The sequence below is a fragment of the Sminthopsis crassicaudata genome, chromosome 2 (assembly GCF_048593235.1).
Source record: "Sminthopsis crassicaudata isolate SCR6 chromosome 2, ASM4859323v1, whole genome shotgun sequence".
Taxonomy (NCBI): domain Eukaryota; kingdom Metazoa; phylum Chordata; class Mammalia; order Dasyuromorphia; family Dasyuridae; genus Sminthopsis; species Sminthopsis crassicaudata.
Genome location: NC_133618.1, coordinates 616,846,325 through 616,869,242, shown reverse-complemented (window position 1 = coordinate 616,869,242; position 22,918 = coordinate 616,846,325). Strand labels below are relative to the sequence as shown.

Here is a 22,918-nt window from a genome sequence, read left to right as displayed (position 1 = left end):
AAGAAGCATTTATATTACCAAAGAGTGGGTAAAGCTACTATTATTTCCTTGCAAGATTCTGTCCTGGGACTTTCTCACCCAGAACATCACTCTACCACGTGAACCACTTTCTCACATTGGTGAATTTCCTTCGGGGCCTCCATTTGGGGATGGGACTGGGCTAGTCATGCTTTATTTTGAGCTATGCTGTTGGTTCAGTGTGCCCTATCAAGGGCTTATCCCCTTCTCAAAACTTCCCTGCTCCTTTTAGTTCTCCCTTTGTGGGCTGTCCACCCCCATCAAAATGTAAGTTTCTTGAGTTTTTAAGTTTATATTCCCAGAATTCAGCATAGTGCCTGGCACATGGTAATCATCAAATAAACGCTTATTGTTTTGTTAGATCAAAGACCTTTGGGATAGACCATGGTACTTTTTTGAATATACACTGTCTTCTATAGGTGGGGATGAGTGTCCTCCATGTTTCAACGCCTCCTCCAGTTCTAACTCCTACAAGCCCTGTAAATGGAGAATCTAAGGAAACGCTTCTTGACCTCACCTTGATGGGAGTGTACCATTTTCTCTGTGAAGGAAGCTCTTTCCTGCTGTGCTTCTTTGGTTTAGGCTCCCATGGCTCAAATTCTTGTTCTGGTAATTTGATGACAGCATTTTTGGGCTTTTCCAGTTTGGCCCCTTCCTCTGTTGAGCCTTTGTCTCCCCATCTCACCTGAATAGAAGGACAGAAAAAGAAAATGCATGTCTGAAAATGTTGCCAACTTAAGTTCTTTTTCACACAGTTGTTCATAATCTACTTAAGGATTTTCTCTTCCCCATCCCCTTTGACTGGAAACTTGAGAACTCCTAGTTTGAGTCCTTTGAACTTTGCCAAATCAATTTTCAAATGGATCAAACAGACTTAAGGTTTTTCTTTTCCATTTTTCAGTCTGAGTGAGGACAGGCCTGATGTATCTATGACTCAATATTTCCTTATTTGTCCATGTGTTGGTCCAGTGGTTTGAAATCCAAGACATTCCCTAACCTGATGACATCATCTTTATACAGTTTCTCACGAGGCAGGTCTTGGAATTGAATAAATATGAACCAGCCCCAAATGTTTGGAAATTCCAGGCAGTCTGCTAGAGACCCTTTTGACTTCACAGAAGGAGTCCACCAAAATCACTCTTAGTGAAAATGGGCAAGTCTGGAAACTAGATCTTGAGCTATCTTTTTGACACCATGAGTTAAAGATACTGAGTGTCCTTTCTCCCCTACTCCTCAAGCCCAAATTAATGACAACAAAGAACCAGAACAATTCATAAAATCAATAAACAAGACAAATCTTATCTCTCTCACATAAGTTCTGCCTTTCATTTCCTCTGGTCAAGGTCAATAATGATTATTCAAAAGGGAGTAAATTCTTCTTACCTCCATTCTTTTAATCCCTCCAACTCCTCGGCCACCATAATAAGAGGCATCCACTGTTGGCCACTTTTTTTTGGGCAATCCATCTTCTTCATCTGAGTCCTAGTCAAGTCACCAAGAATTTATTAGGTGCTTAAACAAGTGCCAGGAACTGTGCTAAAGCACTGAGGATACAAATAAAGGTAAAAACACAAGGAGCTCACAGTCTAATGACAATATGCAAACAGCAATGTATGGATAAGGTATATACAGAATGAACTGGAATTAGATCTATAGATTTGTCAGAGACTTGCCAGGTGATGGATGCAAACTATCTTGGATAACGCCAAGTCCCATAGTATCTCCAGATTGGTTGGCCCTGGCATGGTGTATTTACATGTTAACGGCAAATAAAACCCTATTGTTTTCACAGCTGTGGTTCTTCCCTGAGAAGCCTGCAAGCATCATGGTGTCCCTTCTTCGTCTCTCTCCAGGCCACCTTTATTTATATCAACTCTGTATAAAAGATTCATGAGCACAGTTTGCTTGGGAGGGCACAGACGGCCACACCGTGGGAATGAATTGTGCATGAGACAGGCTACTGCCTTGTAGCAGAACAAGTGAGATGGCAACTCACTCAATGAAATCATTGATTAGCTATGAGAGTGAGGGACAGGGACACTCATTCATGGTGATGCTCTTGGGGCCACTGTGAGCAGTCATTCTAACAGCAGGACATCACTTATTGAACTTTCAAAGTCCTTATTTAATTCAGTAGGCAGCTTAGATGTTGTCTGCAATAGGCAACCCAAGAATGAGTAATTTGATGGGAAAGGCACAGTATTTGGTTTGTGAAGTGGATGGGTAATATCAGGAAAGTTGTCTTCAATTCTAAACATTATCAAACATCATCTATTGCTTTTCCCCTTTTGTTCCTTCTAAGACTAACTTGCTCCTTTGTTCAGAAAAAAAAAAGCAAAAACAAAACGACAAAAAACCTAAAGGGAGTCACTTTTCCTGTAATGCTGCAACAGTTAGAATTAATACTACTTACCGCTGGTGGGGGTGGAGGTGGGGGTGGTTCCTTAATCACCTGGAATCATACAAAAGCACAGTTTTAAGAAGGCTTCATGGCCATCCTCTTATCCTGCTGTGGAAAGCAGGAAGCAAATAACCATTTCTCTGGACCTATTTATTGTCATTAAAGAAAAGTTTCCCATTTATCAGTTCTGGAGTATACGACTTCTTTAACTGCTAGACACTGCAAAAGAGTAGAAATAAATTATGGAAACAAATACTATTCTCATTGTTAGCTTGGAGAAGGCATAGACTACTTCCCTCTTCATGCTGCCTCCACTGTGGCCACATTCTTTTTTATTTTTGTTAATCAGTTGTTCAGTTGTATCTGACCCTGATCTTTCCCTTTTACCCCCAACAAAAAACGTAGGATGCCAGGTTTTGAAAAGGGTGAGTTTGCCTCATTTTGCCTGGGACTAGGCTTCTATAACCTTTTCTGGCTGTCTCTACATCACATACTTCACCCCACTCTTTCCAGCTCCTCAGTAGGTATTTTCTTTTCTAATAAGAATATAAACTCCTTGAGGTTCTGCAAGAACTGTCTTCCTTGTCACTTGCATCTCAAATACTTATCACATATCCTGGAACAGAGTAAGCACTCCAAAGATGTTCTCTCTCTCCCTCTTTCCCTCTCTCCCTCCCTCCTCCTCCTTCTATTCTCTCTCTGTTTCTGTCTCTCCTAGGTATTCTTGAATTTGGAACCATGCTGCTGCCACTGTCTTATCCTGGAACTTGCACCTGGGACCTTTCAGTCATAATCAATCAGCCCTATAGCCTTCTCAATCTGAAATATCCCTTTGCAAGTCTATCCCCTTCTCCCATTGGTGAGTTCTTCCTGGATTTTCCTTCCTCTTCTAGATAGATTTCTGATTTCTGGATTTATAATCTTGTGAACAGTGTATTTATTTCTACCTCCTTTCTCTTTTAACCCTCTGTTGTCTGTTTTTCCCCCATATTAGAATGTAAATCTTCTTGAGGGCAGGTACTTTCAGTTGATTTTTGTATCTCAAATGCTTATAATAAAATTTTAATAAATACTTATTTCTTTCCTTTGCTTTCTTTTCCTCCCTCCCTTCTCCCATTCCTCTCTTCTTCCCTTTCTCCCTCCTTCCTTCCTTCCTTCCTTCCTTCCTTCCTTCCTTCCTTCCTTCCTTCCTTCCTTCCTTCCTTCCTTCCTTCCTTCCTTCCTTCCTTCCTTCCTTCCTTCCTTCCTTCCTTCCTTCCTTCCTTCCTTCCTTCTTTCCTTCCTTCCTTCCTTCCTTCCTACCTTTTGGCTAATTTTCTGGTTAATTCAGTCTTTTGAATTATTCTGATTCATCCAATTTTTTGATCTATGCAGAAATCACAAACTTGAAAACATGTTGAATTTTTAAAAATTAAGTCAGTAAATTGGAATTCAGAATAAATTTTCTCATATAAATAACACTGTAAATGTTGCTTAGATTCTTAGGCTACCTCCCAACTCATCATATATATTTACAATGAAAACTATAGAAAATATTGTTAATAACCCACATAATATAATATTACTTTAAGTTTTGTAAAATGCTTTCTTCACAACTCTGATTAGTACAAGTAGTTTTATTCTCATCTTACAGATGAGGAAATGGTTTTAGTGACTGGTGCAAGGATCCCTAGCTAGCAAGCACTGGGGCTAAACTTTGAGCCACCATCTCTTAAGTTTAACTTCTATTTAACAACAAGAATAACAACAAAATCCAACCCTGCTCAGAGAAAGAATTTTTTTTAAAGCTACTCTCCATTAAGTTTATGTATGTAGTTTGTAAGATATTTTGCTGACAAGTTTTCTTGCTTCATCAATGTAGAAAAGAGACAGAATTGTGTTTTCAGAAAAATAATAGATGTCACCCCCTCCAAACCCGGTATGTGTGATTCTATCTACAAATATATCTATATTCTTTCCCATGTAGCATTCATGCAACATTGCTTTCTCCAAGATTGTTTCACACATGGATTATTAATTATTTTATGGGTAAAACGGATTATTGTGGCTGGCTTAAGAATGTATTCATCATTTATGATGCCTTTTCTACTTTAGGGAGGATACTGAGAAATGCTAGAGGTATGTCTCATCAATCCTTCTCTGTTAATGTCATGTATCTGCCCTCATCCCTGAAGGAACTGGCAGCACTGCATGGGAAAGGAAGAAGAGGGAGGAGAGAGATTTGGAACAGCAGAAATCTTAGGTTCTCACCCATCACTCATCCTGGAAGCTTGTGTATTTTTCTATGTATCTTAATGATAAGATGGTGTCCAACAAGTACTTACCACTGTGCAGCAAAGAGGCCAGAACCACCAGAGAAGGGCCAGGGCCAGTAACAGAAACAGAATCAACAGGGCAATGAAGAGAATTGTTCCACTGAGCTGCAAACAAAGGAAATGTCCAATCACTTCCCTAATTGTCAGAGGGTCCAATTTAAAAAGACATCACAGAATGAGATCAAAGGCATAACAGACAGAACAATGGGTCATCTCTGCTTTGCTAATATCACTGCTCATCAATAGGATGTCAGGGATAACCAAAATTTCTCCTAACAGAAAGGGATATGAGGAATTCCTCATTAATAAGCAGCTCAACAATGCTTGGTTGATCACTCAAATAAGTCTGTTTTATGATAATATCATCCCAGGAGCAAGTATACAGTCACTGACTCACAGTTCATGTAGAAATCCTAAACTTTATTCCTTCACCCCCATGGAATCCCAGAGTCAGGTGATTAAAAAATCTAGGAGATTCAGGCTTATTGGGACACCTTAAGTTAGTTTATGGAGATTTTTTAAAAGCTGAAATATCATTTAGTAGATTACTGACACACAGTGAGAGAAATAATGGTTAACACTACTAGTGCTTAGAGTTAATGAAGCGATTTGTCTCAACAACCCTCTGGGATATATAACTTCATTTTACAAACAAGGAAACGAAGATCTAGAGGTACAATGACAGAAATCATCCAGCTATTAAACCCAGGTCTCTTGTTTCCACATTCAGTGCTCCTCCTACTGAGAGGCTAAGTGACCTGCCAAGGTCACACAGCTAGCATCTGAGGCAGGTTTTGAACCAAGACCTCCGGATGCCAAGTCCAGTGTCCTATTTACTGAACTATGCTGCCTCTCATCAATTTTATCAATCAGTGTCATTTAGCCTAATTTTCCATTCCATGTTCGAATATCACCCCCTCTATTTATGGTAAACATCTATGTGATATCTAAGTATTGACATTCAAGAACTGAAAAATAGAAAAACAGAACTAAGGAAAGGAAAGAGGAAAATTCACACATGATGGAGAGATTAAGCAGATTCTGAATATGAAAGTCAGCAGAGAATGTGGGAGAGGAATTACAAGGGTCACTTTACTTCAAATTAAAACAAAGAGAGAAAGGGAGAATTTAGTTGGTTGGAGTTATATTTTTTAAAAAGTGCAAAATAATTTGTAAAAAAAGGTTTGGAAAGCTAATTTTGCTGATGGGCTGGGATGTGCAGGGACAAGTGATCATAGAGTCATACCCACATACTTTCCCTTAGATGGAGACAATTAAGTAAATAGTAGTTAAGACTCTGCAAGTTGGTACCAGAATCAAGAAAAAAGCTAATTGAGCAGAGATACAACTCCCTCCTCAGGCATTCCTCTTCTTCCTGTCCAAATTTTCCATATACTGAAAGCACATATAATCCTAATTCTAAGTATTTGCAGAAAAGGATTGAGTTTTTTTTTTAACCAGCTGGCCTTTCAGGTATCAGATTAATGGAAGAACTAATATGAAAGGGAGTTATAACCTCTATTTATAGATTGTGAATCTGAGGAGGTAGGAAAATGAGCTTTAGAGGAAGGAAAAGAGAGGAAACTTACTGCAGTAGTCATGAGAGAGCCAGGTGAGAGCTAAAGCTGGGGAGCCAAAGAGAAGAAAACAGGAGAAGAAAAGGTAACTGGAGAAATCTGCAAAATGAGAAGGAACGAGCTTAATGAAACAAGATTCAACAGGCTTGGAACACACCTGGCTTCACATGAGCCCTGGTCTGATCCTCTTATTGAGTGAGCTGAAGTGCTGATGACAGCTGGGCATTAGGGATGTACATACAACCAAGGTACCAAGTGGGTAGGGCCAGCACCTTCAATTCCACCCCACCCTGGGCCATACTGCTCTACATTTTTATCTCCCTAGGTGCCTGTCACTCATACTCCTAGAAGAAACCATACATCAGTAGTCCTTATTAGCCGAGAATAATTATAAATTCTCTCATGCCAAAGGCTGCAGGGACTCTTGTTATATTTAATAACATTCATCCCTATTATGAACCTGATGGAAAATCATCCTAATTTTTGCACAAATGACCTGGAGTCATTAAAAAAATTCCTGTATGTCAATTGTTTTTTCATTTTGGGGAGATAATCAGGATTAAATGACTTACCTAACGTCATACAACTAGTTAAGTATCTCAGGCCAGATTTGAACTCAGTCTTCCTAATTCTAGGACTGGTATTCTATATACTGTGCCACCCAGCTGCCCTATGTCAAAGCACTCTTGCAACTTAATTCAAATGCCAAAATATTTCCTCTTTTGTCACCTGCCCTGATGCCATCTTTATTTCTTCTAGGATAGTATTTTTCAGGATGGGGAGGTGGAAAGAATGTGACCCTCTCAGGTAAAATAATTTTCAAACATTTATTCAATGAAAAGAGCTTCTAGTAGATGTAGCAATTTGATAAAAGGAGGCTTGTGGCTTTAACCACAGAGTTCACTCTAAAGATAATAAACTAAGAGGGAAGGTGAGCCATATATCAGAAAGCATATTGCAAGAGCTTGTCCTCCTGTTTGCTGGCTTCCCTAGTGATATTTATAGGATTATCAATTATCAATTTAGAGTCACCGTATGAAAAATGGAAAAGGGATTGGACTTAGGGTCATAAATGCTAGAGCTGCAAGGGATCTCACAAGTGAGATTCCACCCCTCATTTTCTGATTGAGGAAATGGATATCTTGCCCAGATCACAAAGATAATAAACAGCAGAAAGGGAATTTGAACACAGGTCCCAAGATTGTAAATCTTATGTTGCTTCCACTTTTTTTATTTTGTTTTGTTTTTGTTAAGTCTTAGTTTTTACAATGGGGATAATACTTCACGTCTTTCTTCTAGCTGGAAAGTAATATCTAACACTCTTACAACTAAGAAAGAAACACTCTAAAAAGCAAAAATTAATCTTCCTCCTTGACATTTCTGGATTGATTCACTCTGGCCCACAGGATCACATCCTTTATACTTACACATTTGGTGCTGGTGATACTGACTGAGCTGGAGATGAAGGTGAGTCCTTTGTTCATGCTGACTTGGAGAAAAACCACCCTAGAACACACAGAGAGACAGTCAATGCAAGAGGTGGTATTCTGCATGTTCCTATGGTTCCCATGAGACCACTCTTGCCAGAAGATTAAATCCAGTCTTGTTAAAGGCTGAACTGTGGCTGCAGCTGTTCTCCTGGGTGTTGGGTTTACCACACGTCAGCTGACTAGACAGAACTGGAGCACATCATCATTATTATTATTAATTTATAAAACAGATTTTGCTACCCGTGGGTAGACCACACCTAAACATGGGAAATTGAACATCAAAGAAAGGATATTTTTCACAGACAAACCTACCAGGACATTACCCTTGCCTCCTTTATCACTCTGTACCTGCTTCCTTCGCTAGGGCACTGATCAGGACTATTTCATATTTCAGAAGAACTGTTCCATATATCATATGTTCAAACTGATGTTCGGTCTGAATCCCAGCATGTAATAGTGGAGAAAGGGCTGATCTTAGTCAGGAAAGCTGAATTTAAGTTCTGACTCACACACACTGGCTATATGACCATGACATCTCAATGATCCCAAGACTATAGGACACAGAGGACTTGCTGACCTGCATTAGTGGAGAATGTTTCTACAGTAGGAATATATCAAAGTGTGGATTTAAAAAAATAAACAAACAAAAATTCCATCTGCTTACATAGAATTACACCAAACCAGTGGTAGTACAATAGCATGCAAGTGTTTACTTCTGTGATATAGAAGAAAATGGAGGGAGAATAAAACAAAATTCAATGTTTTTTTTTCTAGACTCATCTTCTAGAGATATTTTAAAGACGAATAAAATAGTCGTTGGGTTTTTTAGGAGACTTATGCAAATTGAGAACATTATTCACAGTGGAGTGATTGTTAGTTCTTTATTCTAAATTCTATGTACCTAAGTATAGCAAAGATTAACCTTGCTGTTTCTATGCACAAATGAAAACTTGACAAAGATTTATTAAGTATCTACTATGTGCAGGTTTCTGGGGGAATCAGATGGAATCTCTGCCTTCAAGGAGCAAACAATATAATAGGGAAAAAAGACAGCTATATGAAGAACTACCCCACAGCAGGCAAACATAAAGGAAACATCTGCCCCAAATTCTATGAGAAATCCAAGAAGGGAGCAATCACTTTTGGCAGGGGAATCTGGAAAAGTTTCAAGAAGGAAGTGGTATCTGAATTGACACTTAATTAATTTTCATTTTTGACAGAAAGGGGTTGGGGTTGAGTATGGATAAAGGGGATGCCCAAAAGATGCTCCTAGGAATGGCAGAAAAGAATGGGACAGTAAGTAGAGCAGTTGGGACTTACACTGGGCAAAAGGAAATCATGAAAAACAAGGTTGAGAAGGTTCTATTGCCACTTACTGTCCAATCTCATCCAGCTTTGGTGCAGGACAAAATAAGTAGGTATCTTGCACAACTGTTGGTTTCTCATCTAAAACAAAACCACAGAAGAGAAAAAAAAAACATGAGAAGTCTGCTTAGGACATCACTAGGGAGGGCAGCACAGGTGAAAAGTCAAAGTAGAGGGTTTGTTGTCTCATTCTATTCCTAGAATGCTAATAGGCTCACTGGCTAAATAAATAAATAAACTGGATATACTTTAAATAAATCTTGGCCACCTGCAGCCTCAATTCAGTGTTTATATGTGAATATTTGTGATTCCTATAAGGTTCACAAATAAGGTGAAGAAAAATGAATTAGAAGAGGCAGTAGCAAAGCAAGTCAGGAGACCTGGATTCTAATCCATTTCTTCCACAAATTAGTTATATATCTTGAGCAATTTATTTGGCTTCCCTGGACCACAGTTTCTTCATCTGTAAAATGAACAGTGTATCAAGTCTTTCCTGGTTTTAAGTTGACTGGTCTATAAAAATTTCACCAAATGATCAGATTTTTTCCCTTAATGACTGTGAAAATATTACATAATCTTGAATTGGGAAGGATTTTGGAGGCCAGCTAATCTAACTTGTATCCAAACAATTATCCTGTCTGCAACATCTATGACAAATTATCATTGCAGATTATGCTTGAAGACTTTCCATGAGAGGAAAATCATTATCTCTTAAAACAGCCCATTTCATTTTCATCTCTAAGTATTAGGAAATTAATCTTTTTATCCATTTTATTAATTTTTTATTTTTAAAGATATTCTGTCTCTCTATCCCTCCCCTATCCACTGAGAAATAAAAAATATGATATTCATTAAACATATGAAGTTATGCAAAAAGTATTTCTACATTAGCCATATTACAAAAATAAAGGGAAAATGTTTTAACCTGTACTACAAATCTATCAATTTTCTATCTGGAGATGGATAGCATTTTATATCATGAAGCCTTTGTAGCTGTGTTGGATTACTGTATTGATCAGAGTAGTTAAGTCATTCACTATTAATCATTACATAATATTGCTGTTACTATGTACATTGTTCTCTTGGTTCTGATTTCTTTACTTTGCATCAGTGCATATAAGTTCTTCCCAGGATTTTCTGAAACCACCCCCTTCCTTATTTTGTACATTACAACACTAGTTTATCATATTTATATACCACTTGTTCAACCACTACTCAACTGATGGGTATCCCATAAGTTTCTAAAATTTTACCACTACAAAGAATATAAATATTTTCATAACTGCGTACTATTGCCCTTTTTCTTTATTCTTTGGATACAAACCTAGATGTAGTATTGCTAGATTAATGGGTATACACAGTTTAATAGTCCAAATTGTTCTCCAGAATGGTTGGATCAGTTCACAACTCCACCAATAGTGCATCAGTATCCCTATTTTCTCACATTTCTAGTTTTCCTTTTTTTGTCATCTTTGCCAATCTGATGGGTGTGAGCTGATACCCCAGGAGTTATTTTAAATTGCATCTAATTATTAGTGATTTAGACCATTTTTATATGATTATCTTTTATAGCTTTGATTTCTTGTTCTGAAAGCTGTCTGATTATATATTCTTTGATCACTTAGCATTTGCCTTTTTTCATTAAAAAGTTTTATTGATATGCTTCATTTGTACATTATCAGCATTTAATTCCACCCCAGAAAAGCTCTCTTTTAATAAATGAAAACAAAAAATTTAAAAAGAAAACTAGGGACTCATTTAAAAGTGCATGCAATATTCCATACCTGTGGTCCCTGCTTCTTTATTTTTTTAAAGTATTTTTAAAATGAACAGTAATCCATTTTCTCTTTTACCCAGATCCCATTGAAAAATATAAAAAGAAAAAGATATTCCTCATAACAAATATTAATAATCCAGCAAAACAAATTCCCTCATTATTTATGTTCAAAATGTCTTATTCTGCATCCTAAATCCGTCACCTTTCTGTCAGGAGGGGTTTCATCTTTAATCTTCTAGAGTCATGGTTGATCAGATTTTTTACAGCCTTCAAAGTGATTTGTTTTTACAATATTGTTGTTGTTCTTGTATAAATGATTCTCTTGGTTCTACCAGTATTATTCTACATCCATCTTGAAAAGTTTGGAATTCTACATTTCTATAATATACAGTAAATATACAGTCAGACTGGCATACTAGCAAGAATGCTTGGTTTACAGTCAGAAGCTCGGTTTGAATTCTGACTACCAGGAGTCAGCCTGAAAATGAGGGCATTTTGACTAGATGGTCCTTTCCTATGGTAGTTCTATGATACTCAAATACTGCTCCTAGTTTGCCTTTGGGGGCCAAGAGGAGCAAAAGTATCCCTCTGGATGTAGTCCTTCAAATCCATGAATAAAGCTATCATATCCTTCCTTGGGCTTCTTTTCCCAGGGTAAACAATTCCATTGCCTTAAGGCAATCCACATATAGCATAATCTTGAGGCCCTTTGCCAACCTGAATACTTTCCTTTAGATATTATTCAGCTTAAAAGTGTCTTTGCTATTTTTAATAACTGTAATATTTTAAGAATTAGTACTAAATTCTTTCCTTCAGAACCAGAAGGGAAATATGATATTCTTAGAAGGTGATGCATTTGGCTCCTAAAATTCAAGATATAAAATAATAAAAATAACTAACATTAATATAGCAATTTTATTAGCTACAACATATTTTTAAAATATCTCATTTTATCCCCATAACCACACTGGGAACTAGTTGTAACTATATCCATTTTACAGGTGAGGAAACTGAGGATAAATGATCTGCCCAAGTCTTCCTGACCTGGCTACCTCAGCAGCTGAATATTGCAAAGAGAATAACTACAAAGTACTCTAAATATTTGGCTGACAGTGAACAGAATAAGGAAACCTAGAATCAGGGTCCACCTTATCTCTTATAACTCTCTATGCCTCCAGGGTGCCTCAAGGTCTGTATCATCTCTAAATCTGTGATTCCAAGGCATATGCCCTAGTGGTAAAGGCAAATAGTATTGCTTTCTGGGAAACAGGAATTTTTTTTAAACTAAAATACGTTTAAATTTTTTTAAAGTCAAGGCCATGGGGTCTTAGGGAAGAGACAAAGCAAAGGGGATAATTCTAGATAATTGAAAGCAATTCTAAAAATACAAAACTGGTCAGGATGCTATTCTGGACCAAGGTGGTCCCAGTCAATAGGAAGTCTGGGCAGGCATTCAGGGAAAGAAGTATGTTGTGAGTATGAGGGGGAATGTTTTTACCCAAACATATCCTAGTAAGTAGGAAATGTATTTGGACAGAAGAATGTGATATAGAAATAGTCCTATGGGAGAAGAGCCCGTCTGGCAGCCAATCCCTTATCCAGGATAAACACAGTTTTCTGGGAAATGTACAGATGAAACTGGAATAGACTCAGTCCCCCACTGGCAACTCACAATTTATATATATATATATATATATATATATATATATATATATATATTTAAACCTGCAGGAACTGGGAAAAAGAAGCCATGACTCAGGCTGCAGTCTTATTTTCTCTTTGTGGTGAAGTCTGTGATGGAGAAAGGGGTGAGAGACCATTCTGAACAAGGACACTAAATCAGAAATGAACTTAAAAGTGGAAATGTGTCATGGTTCCCTTGCCAAGTGGGTAAAACTCCTTTTAGGAGCTGGCCCTGCCATAGGACAGAAAAAGCTCTGCGATTAATGCCATCCTTGGCTTCTCCGCTTGGATTCCAGAGTGGCCAATTCATGTTTTTTGCTGTAGTGACTCTTTTGATGAATTCCTGGGAACAGGCTGGGAGCCAGACCCTTGTTTCACAGCCCATCGCTTGGGCAGCCAGCTTGGGGTTGCTCCTGTCCTGAGTTGAACCTAGATAGTCAGAACAACAATTATGACCTCTGCTTTGTGGAATCATTGGTCCCTAAAGTCCAAAGTGGTGAGAAAACAGCAGGCTTTGAGAAAGGAGAGAGAAATAGCTCCATGGACTTAGAAATCTCTGTGGGGAATCTCTTCTAGAGTGAATACTATTTCAATTCAATGAAATAAGTGCTTCTTGTGCCTGGCACTGAAGACAAGAAAGAAACAGTCTCTGTCCTTTGGAAGCTTACAGTTGAGAACATAAAAAAAAGGGATATGTTCTAGATCAGAGGTTCCCAATCTGAGGTACTCATGTCTCCAGAGGGGTTACAAGAAACTCATCAAACGATACTTGGGAATATTTGATATTATCCCAACAAAATGAATCTCTTTATTTTATTTCTTAATGTAAATGCAGGGTAAATGCAGAAGTTATTGACTTTCATAAAGAGCAGAGGCTTCACTAAGGTTCCCTGAAAGTCAAAGGAAACAGATTTGTCCTTTAGTTCATTAAGTATCATGCTTATACTATTCTCTACAGTTCAGAAAGAATCAACTAGGTACCAGTGAGTCCTAGGAGAGGATTTATTTTAGTGAAACAAAGCCACAAACAAAATTCATAATTAGGACAGTTGAACCAGGGGCCAACAGCGGGAACGGGGGGAATTAGCTAAGTAATATATTCTCTAACTAGAATTCTCTAAGTAATAATTCTCTTTCTAATAATTCTCTGATATCTAAGTAATAGAATTTTCTAATGTCTCGTGGGGCTTAGTGGACAGAGAGCTAGCCTAGGAGTCAGAAAAACCTGGCCCCCAGGCTTAAGATGTACTAGCTATGTGATCGGGGTAATATCACTTAACTCTTTCAGTTCCATGAAGTTTTGTACCACTGTAAGTTCCTGGAAAGTACTCTGCATTGGTGAGGGGAGTGTTACATACAGGGATGAAAATTCTATACACAGTGGTGGAGGGAGAACTGTTACATACAGGGATGAAATCTGACCCATTCCATAGTCTCTAACACGATTAGAGAATAACAGCTTGAGGATGACCAGAGTAGTGCACCTTTTTCCTGCACACAAAAAAACTCTCCAATAAAGTACACTTTTTCCATCTAAAAATGGAACTAAACAATCCCATTCTCCTACTTATCTGTTCAGCAAGAATGAATGAGTTCATATATTCTCAACTATTAGGCTCTTTGATTCTTAGGAAGGAAAAGGAATTCAAGAGATCATCTACTCCAGGGGTCGTCTCTCTCTGGTTTTATGATAAAAACATAAGAACATATCACCCTTGAGCTAAGAATGGTTAGTTTGTTGGCAACACAGAAATAGGCAGAAAGATACAGTGCAAAGACCCCAGGAGCCCTGACCCACATTCAGTGCTCCTTCTAAGGCATTATGGAGACGTGACTCGGAAGCAGCTGACCATCTACTTACTAATAGTAATGGTGTCATTGATCTTAAAGCTGCAGAGAACTTGGTCAATATTCCGTGCATGATAGAATCCATTGCCTCGGACCACCACTTGGAAGGATTCTGCAAAGACAAAAATTTAAAGGGACACATGAGAAATGGTTTGGCTCTGTTTTCCATCTGACCTTGCCTTTCAAGTGGCTCTATCCCTCAAACTAACCCCCAGGAATTCTACTTAGCAGCTGCTGTTCTTGAGTCCATATCTTCACACTGAGCCAAATCCTCATCCGGTGTAACTCTGTGGGAATCTTGGACTGAAATCTGGCCTTAGTGCCATTATCAAAAGGCATTTTTTTAAAGTGTCTGCTTCTGCAAAGGTCCGGGCTCGGCAACATACACTGGATGCAATATCGCGAACACTGAAACCCTTGTTCCTCTGAAGTCTGTCATTTTATCAGTAATAATCTCTGGTTTCTGTGTGGCCCATAAGAACCATGTCTTATCCTGTTGCCTAACTTTACCTCCCTTATTTTTGTTGGGAAGTGTAGGCAAGGGTAAAGCTCTAATTCTTTGAATCCCACATACATTCTTAAGAACACAGGGGAAAATAAAGCAGGAAGTGGGTTTTTTTTTTTCAATTGAGAGTTTCTTGGCTTGAGGAATTTGAACCTTGAATTCCAAAATTGGGCTTAGGGTGAATTATTTTCTTTTTGGTGAGATGAAGAATAATAAAAATGCTCTTCCTGACCAGTTATATCAGTTACTTGATAAGGAATAGAGGTCTTTCCATCATATTCATTTATGACTAAAGTGATAGATCCAGGATTTCTTGACAACACCATTAAATTTCACTGAATGGTTGAACAAATTGTGGTAAATCAAAGTAATGGATGATTACTGCAGAATAAGAAGCAAGAGGAATTCAGTGAAGTATAGGAGGAAGTCTTGTATGAACTGATGTAAGCATTTCAGCTTCTTCCTCCACCTGAGGATATCATGGAGAGGTCAAGCTGATTATGATATTTTGTGGACATTTGTCCATAGTCCAAGCTAAGTAATGGATCATGGATAGAAAGAAAATATCTTTACATAAGGCAACCTGCTGAGACTAAGACTAGCTACGTGTATAGACTCTCACAGCAATCCAAGAAATTCACTGTCCCAAACTATGCTCATATGCCATTTCCTCTTAGCAGGAAGAATTCATCTAATTTATAAAAATGATTAATGTTAACTATTGTGATGGCTTTTTCCTTCTTAAAAGCACTCTGTGGATCCCCTTCTCCAAAGCTAAGGCTTTCTGCCCATTTCCCCTCCTAGATCTTCCTCTGTATATTAACCATGTTTTCTTTTTCATTCTCAATCTCTCTTCTTTAAAGAGTTCAGTTTTGGACATACTGAATTTAAGATATCTAATGGGACATATAATTCTCAGTATTCAATAAGCAGTTGAAGATGTGAATGAACCTGGAAGGCAGGAGATAGTTTAGGGTAGATAAGTAGATCTGACTTGTCAATGCATGCAACAGGTACCTACAGTATATGGTGAAAAGTAATTTGGAATGTAGGCACGTGATTGGCATATGGACAATTTTATAGACTTTCTCTGAAAGAGATATAGTTGTAACTTTCTAATACTTTTGTCCCTTAAGACCACTTGTAAACTTACAGGATTATAATTAGTGTAGAAAGGGCCTTTGGGACTATCCAGTCCAACTCACAGCCAATTTTATAAACGAAGAAATGGAGGTATACAGAAATCAAGGCTGGAAATCAACACAAGCCTTGTGATTGCAAATACAGCACTCTTTCCTCTTTACCTTCCTGGCTCATACAAGTCTTCTCTTGCTAACATTGACTTACACAGAATACCTGTGCTGCTTCTGGCCAGTTTAATTTTTCCTCTGCAGATATTATCTGTATACATTAATGTAAGCAACTCAGGAATCTACTTTGTATAAATAATAGGTTTTAAAATAATAATAATATTATTACGATGCTAAAAATGAATGAAAACTTTTGTGAGTCAGTGAAAATCTTAGCTTGGAGGGGGCAAGTTAAGTTGCTGGTATTATAAAGAGACAGACGTCTAAAATGTTCCCTTATTTTTACAAATACAGAATACAGAGTTGTGCTGATAATTTACATTGTTAAGATTGGACAATCAGGACATTGTGCATGGACTCTTGCAAAGCTAAATTGTAGAACACAGCATGTCACTGGCAGCAACATAGTCTTTCCAGAGATTTTACCATGGAAATGGCACTAGGCTAATGCGATTATGTTACTGAGAAATCTCTTGTTCATCTCAAGTATATTCGTATATCAAAAAAATCCATCTGTCACTGCAATTCTGCTGGCTTTGTAGCTGAATTCTCGCCCAAATTCAAAGCTTTTCTTATAGGGAGGATGTGCTATAAGGTAGAAAGGGACTAGACAGGCAATTATTGCCAAAATCTGATAATACGTCGAGTTCTGCACATTATTTTTAAAAATTCAGACAACCAAGGATGACATTATGGTTTCAAAAATAATCTACAGACTAGCCTCAGCTTGCCAGTCCACTCTGCAAGAAGACACCTGTCTTCCATTTTCTAAATTGGAAGCTACTGTGGATTACTGGAGTAAAAAATTGCCTCCTACTCAAATCGAGTTTATTTGAGTTTCAAATGGATTTATTTGGCAATAGTAAAAATATTTAACTTAAGTCTTGTGCTGTAATAGGATGCTTTTATTAAGAACCACTTGTCAGGGAAGATAAGTATAAACATATAAAATCCCATAGAGACTCCTGGAAGGGGAGTAGAGGAGTTTAACAGACCAGGTGTGAAAGAGGAGGACAAAGGAAAGGGCATGAGTACCATAGGAAGTATAAAAGTCTTAGAAGCTGGTCGGCATGAATGCCATTTTGTTTTCAAAGCCAGGTAAAACTAATCTGGTCATAGAACAGATCTGCAGGGACTAGTTTACTTTTGTCATTGTATCCCCAGTGACATGGTAAGTTCAATAAATGATAGTTGATTTATTGATTGAAGTGTGGGATGAGACAGTCATTTTTTTTTGGTATATATATATATATATATATATATATATATATATATATATATATATATATATATATATACACACACACACACACACACACACCCTGTCACATGATGGCACTATTAGCCCCATTTCCCAGTTGAGAAAACAGAATATTTGACTAGTTTCGTGACTGGCCCGAAGTCACCCAGCCAGAACATGCTTCAGTGACATGCCTGTGGTTGGACCCAGGTCTCTATGAGTGGAGGCTACAATGGGCTAATTCTCACCCTTATAAATTCTCTTTTTTCTTTTGCTCATACTTCTCCCCTTCTTTACTGCATCTTGACCCCTCTCTAATCTCCCATTCAGTAAGCTGATCTCCTTCAGTGGTTGTTTTGATTAAAACAATGAATATAAAAGATGTGGAAGAGCAATCCCTCTCAGGTGATAGAACCTGAATGAATTCACAATTGGTTGAAAGTGTGTGGCTGAAGTTTTGGAGCTGGGGACTTACTCCATGGAGTTATTTAGTTCATTTCACCTCTGCTTCCTAAACCCCAGAATAAAGAAAATAAATGTGGAAGGCAGAATAAGGCACTCACAACAGAAGTTATCCACGAGAGTGAAACAGCTAGAAAAAGCATTTTTTTTTTTTTTGAGTTGCAGTGGCTTCCTGCCCTGCCCTACTGTACAACACACCTTTTCTTCACAGTCACAAGTCCCTAGAGGGCTCAGTACAAACACTGAGTTATCACCAAAAGACTCGGGGCCTCTCACAGTGTTAATTCAAAGAAGGAATTTGGCTGGACTTTAATGGAAGTCAGCCAATGAGGCTGGTCTGAAAGGAGGTGTTGTGAGCACTGGAAAAACCAACCACTAAAATTTCCAGTTAATTTGATAATAGAGCCCAACAGTGGATGAAAATAATCCTAGAAAATTATACTTGTGTTGCCACAACACAGAACTATAAACATCACACACTAATATCTATATACTAATATTGTGTATACCCATTAGTGTATACATGCATTATATGTGCATATATACAGAGACATACATAGATATGATACACAAACAAATGAAATAATTACTTTTCTTAAGGAGTTTGCAGTCTATGGAGAGAGATGACATGTAAACTATAAGAAACTATATACAAAGTTAACACCAACTAAGGGAGTACAAGAAGGAAGGGCATTAGCCACTGGTTGCAGGGAACCAGGGAAGACTTCATGGAGAAGGGGGTCCTTGAGCTGAGTTTCTAGAGGAAGCTGGGAGGTGAGGCAATGCATGCCAGGCAGGGAGCACAAAGGCATGGTGACAGTGAGTTGAAATGGCTAGAAGAAGTGGATCAAATCTCCTTTAGAAATGTTCAAAGATGGAATGCCTTCATTCCAATTGCTGCAACACTCTTTTCCCTGTGCCTTGGATGGTCATCCCTCCAGAGCTAGAGATCACCTTGTCCATATCTTTCATTTTACAGACAGGGAAACTGAGCCCCCTGGAGTTAAGTGACTTGGCAAAGATCATATAGATAGTAAATGCCAGAGGATGGAAATAATCCCAGTCCTTCTGACTCTAGGGCTAGTTCTCTTCATTGTATCAAGCAATCCAGTTCATAGCTGGAACTCTAGCTTATTCCCAAAAGTTAATTTCATTCAATCATTTATCAGTTCGCTAAGTCACTCAATTTTTATTTTTTGGGGGGATAGATAAAAGAAGCCATTCTTTGCCTATTCTTACCTAGCCTGAATCACTTAATGGGTGTTGCCTCTGAGATCTGTTAAAGACCTTAGCTCAAAAAAGGCAAAGGTTTCCCACTGCAGCCAGGGCCATCTCCAGTCATCCCAATCTATATCTTGCCACTGGACTCAGATGGCTCTGGAGGAGCTGGTGACTTTGCACAGTCCTCCCTCACTTAAAACTCCAATTCACTTGCATGTCACAGCATCATCTCCCTAATGTGATTTTGAGGACAAAGGACAAAAAACAGCAAAACAGTAGCAAAATACCTACTACATATGAAACATCCTGTGTTTAGTGCTAAGAAGGAGAGACCTAGAAGTAAGGCAAGTCTCTGGTTCACAGAAATATTTACCAGTTTAAGTGATCATCACTGCCAACAGAAATCAATGAAGAACCTAAATATTTTCCCTGAGTACTTTCTTCCTTAGAAAAAATGAGAAAACAAAAATACATTTCAAAGCTACAAAACAATGAAAATTCAGAGCAGATTAACTAGTAATTGGATAGTTTTTTGAGGTATAAGGAGAACAGAAAGATGGGAAAGAAGGAATTGTGACCAATTCCACATGAAGGGATAGCCCTTCACTTTTTCAGATCTTCATTTTAGTGGGATGGATAATAGATTTCATTTAGACTCTTCTCCAGTACCGTGTTTCCCTACCCCTCATACTCTCTTTATCTTGCTTTTTTAAAATAAGGAATTGATATCCAAGATAAATAACAAAATGGTAAAAAAGTTAGCCTTGATGTATTCAAGCAACCGAGCTCAGATGAACTAGGAATCTGATTGGTGAGTCTCAGTGATTGTTAAAAAACCAAGAAGAACCAGAAAGGTTCTGAAGGACTAGAGAACATGAAAAGGTTCTAATATAAAAGAAGGTGGACTCCTCAAATTTTAAGCAAGTGAGCTTGAGTCTTGTACCTGGCAACATTATAACATGATGATTTACGACTATTTGGAAAGAAATGTTCTGATAACTAAGATGAAACTATGCCAGATTACCATAATTAATTTTTTTGACAAAAATCATTAGGTTAGCAGATCAGGGAAATGCCATTAACATAGTGTAATTAGAATTCAACAAGTATTGAACAAATTCTCCCATGTCAGGATGCAGAAATAGGGAGGTAGATGATAATTAGATGGAACTAGACTAGATTGTATAAAGAGACCTAGAGTTCTTCACCTTTTTGTATCATGAACCCCTTTTGAGAAGTCTGCTGAAGACTATGAACTCCTTTTTTTTCAGTTTGGTGAAGCTTATGAATCCCCTTTAAAATGCTGTTTTTATATACATAAAACAAAATATACAGGATTACAAAGAAAACCAAAACTTAATGAAAATAGACACATTTTTTCCCATCCAAGTTTCTGAACTCCCAGTTAAAACCTCCTTTACTAAACCAAAATATGATTTATTGAGTTATTAATTTATATGAGGTATTGATCATTAATTAGAGGCTATCAGATGGGAAAGTCCAGGAATACCCCTGATACCTACCCTTGCTCCTATGCTAGTCAACATTTTAATCAATTGTCTAGACAACACTATAGTCATACTTCTATCTGCAGGTAATGCAAAGCCAACATGTTGGTTGACTGTCAAGATCCAAGATCAAATTAAATAAAGTAAAATATGAGAAGAGTAAATGGAAAATCCCAACATTGGGTTTAAAAAAGTTAAGAGTACAAATAAAGAATCAGAAAGACATAGCTTTAGGTAAATTTATGTGGAAATAATCTTGAGATTTTAGTAGACTTTAAGTTCAGAATGTCAACAGTGGAATAGCAACCAAAATAAATGCAACTTTAGGCTTCAATAAGAATGGCATTTTTTTCCTAAACTTAGATGGTGAGGATACAACTGTTCTGTGCCCTGATCAGCCCTGTTATGGAATATTTTTTTAAATTTTTGGGTGGCACATTTTATATTAGGAAGGGATAGTGATAGAGCATATCCAAAAGACTATAACCAGTGTAAAAAAGAATATTATCCTAGATAAAGATATGATTGACCATTCCATAAATAATATGGAGATATTCAGTCTGGAGAAGAGAAGAATTTTGGAGAGCATAATAACTAACTTCAAGTATTTGTAAAGTCACATGCAATGGAGATAAGATTTAATCTACTTTTCTCAATAATCTGGATTTAGGAACAAAGGGAGGAAATTATAATAAATAAACAAATAAATGATGATGATGATAAGTTATAATATCTAGCATTTATACAGCATTTGCTTAGGCACCTTCTGTGTGCCCTCAGGCACTGTTAAATGCTTTATAAATATTGTCTCATCTGGTCCTCACAACCACCATGGGAAATGAGCACTATTATTATTTCCATCTTAGTTGAGGGAACTGAGGCAAACAAAAGAAATGACTTGTGCAGATCAAAAAGCTGTAGTATTTGAGGCTTAGTGACCTCAGATGTTCCTGACCTCAAGTCCAGCACCCTATCAGCTGGACCCACTTGCCTATCCACAAAGAGGCACATTTGAGCTTCACATTAAAAAATAAAAAAATTCTAATATTTATTATTTATGTGTGACTACAGGCACGTCCCTTCACCATGTTTGCCTCAGTTTCCTCATCTGTAAAATGAACTAGAAAAAAAAGGCAGACCAGTTCAGCCAGTATCTTTGCCAAGAAAATCTCAAATGGTCACAAATAGTCAGGTGCAAGTGAAAATGGCTGAACAACAGAATTGTCTGAAATTGTCAGAGCTGTTGCATTTCAAAGTTGTCTGAAAGGACAATCAGCTGCTTTTAAAAGAATTATGGTCACCATGACTAGAAGTCTTCAAGTCGAGGTTGGATTATCATTTATCCAGAATATTGCTGAGGGGTTCTAGTACTGGTTCAGTTACTGGTTCAGGAACTGGCTGACCTACAGCATCTCTAAAGTTTCCTTCAGCTCTCATATTCTGCCTCCCTGTGCATAGTAGGTACCCAATAATTATCTATTGAATGAAGGGATGAATTAGACTAAAAGACCTGCAACTAGATTTCATTTTCTCCATACTCCTCTTTTAGGAGAAAAAAGCAAGCCACAAATCAGAGACTGAGTCATAAAACAAACTTAGAGGGGATGTTTTGAGGTTAATATACTCCTCTGCCTGTCATTATCTCTAATCATGAACAACAATCACTCATGCTCCCAATAGTGACCCAGAGAAGAATCTGTAACATCTCCCATCATCAAAGAAAGGAATACCCATTTAGCCAAGAACCTCGACCAGTCCTAGATTGTACAGTCCCAGATCCACCACTAACACACTGGGTGACTCTGGATGGTCACCTCAACTCTCTCCCTTATTTTCCCATCTACAAAATAAGGAGGGAATAAACTAGATGATGGCACATCCTTTCTAGCTTTAATTGCTACCAGTTTGGGAATTCGGTGCGTTTTGGACAGATTTGCAACAAGAGGTGGAATCAAAAAGCATTTCTCTTTCCTTCCCAATTAATAGCAAACTCCTCATTATTCTGATTAATCAAGATTTTAATGTAACAAATGAGGGAAAATTCCATCAATACACAGACAATAGAGAGAGTCTCGTTATTGGGTCGCCCCATGCTCTGTCCCTCCCCTCCTCCTTTCACAAATCATTCTCCTCCTTTTTCTGTCCCCTCCCCTGCAGCCCACCCTGCATCATCAGATGTTCTTGCCCATTAATTTATC

At 37.8% G+C, this 22,918-nt stretch overlaps 1 protein-coding gene across 2 annotated transcripts in view; it reads right to left on the bottom strand.

The window, feature by feature from the left end:
• Positions 1–22,918, bottom strand: part of ANTXRL (ANTXR like) — an 83,623-nt gene that overhangs the window by 24,800 nt on the left and 35,905 nt on the right. For both annotated transcript variants that reach the window (XM_074296146.1, XM_074296145.1), the window contains exons 10-16: positions 14,488–14,586; positions 9,178–9,247; positions 7,739–7,817; positions 4,744–4,839; positions 2,432–2,470; positions 1,402–1,500; positions 536–703 (exon numbers count right to left, since the gene is read on the bottom strand). In XM_074296146.1, coding sequence (XP_074152247.1) covers positions 536–703; positions 1,402–1,500; positions 2,432–2,470; positions 4,744–4,839; positions 7,739–7,817; positions 9,178–9,247; positions 14,488–14,586 — 650 coding nt within the window. The remainder of the gene's footprint in view (positions 1–535; positions 704–1,401; positions 1,501–2,431; positions 2,471–4,743; positions 4,840–7,738; positions 7,818–9,177; positions 9,248–14,487; positions 14,587–22,918) is intronic.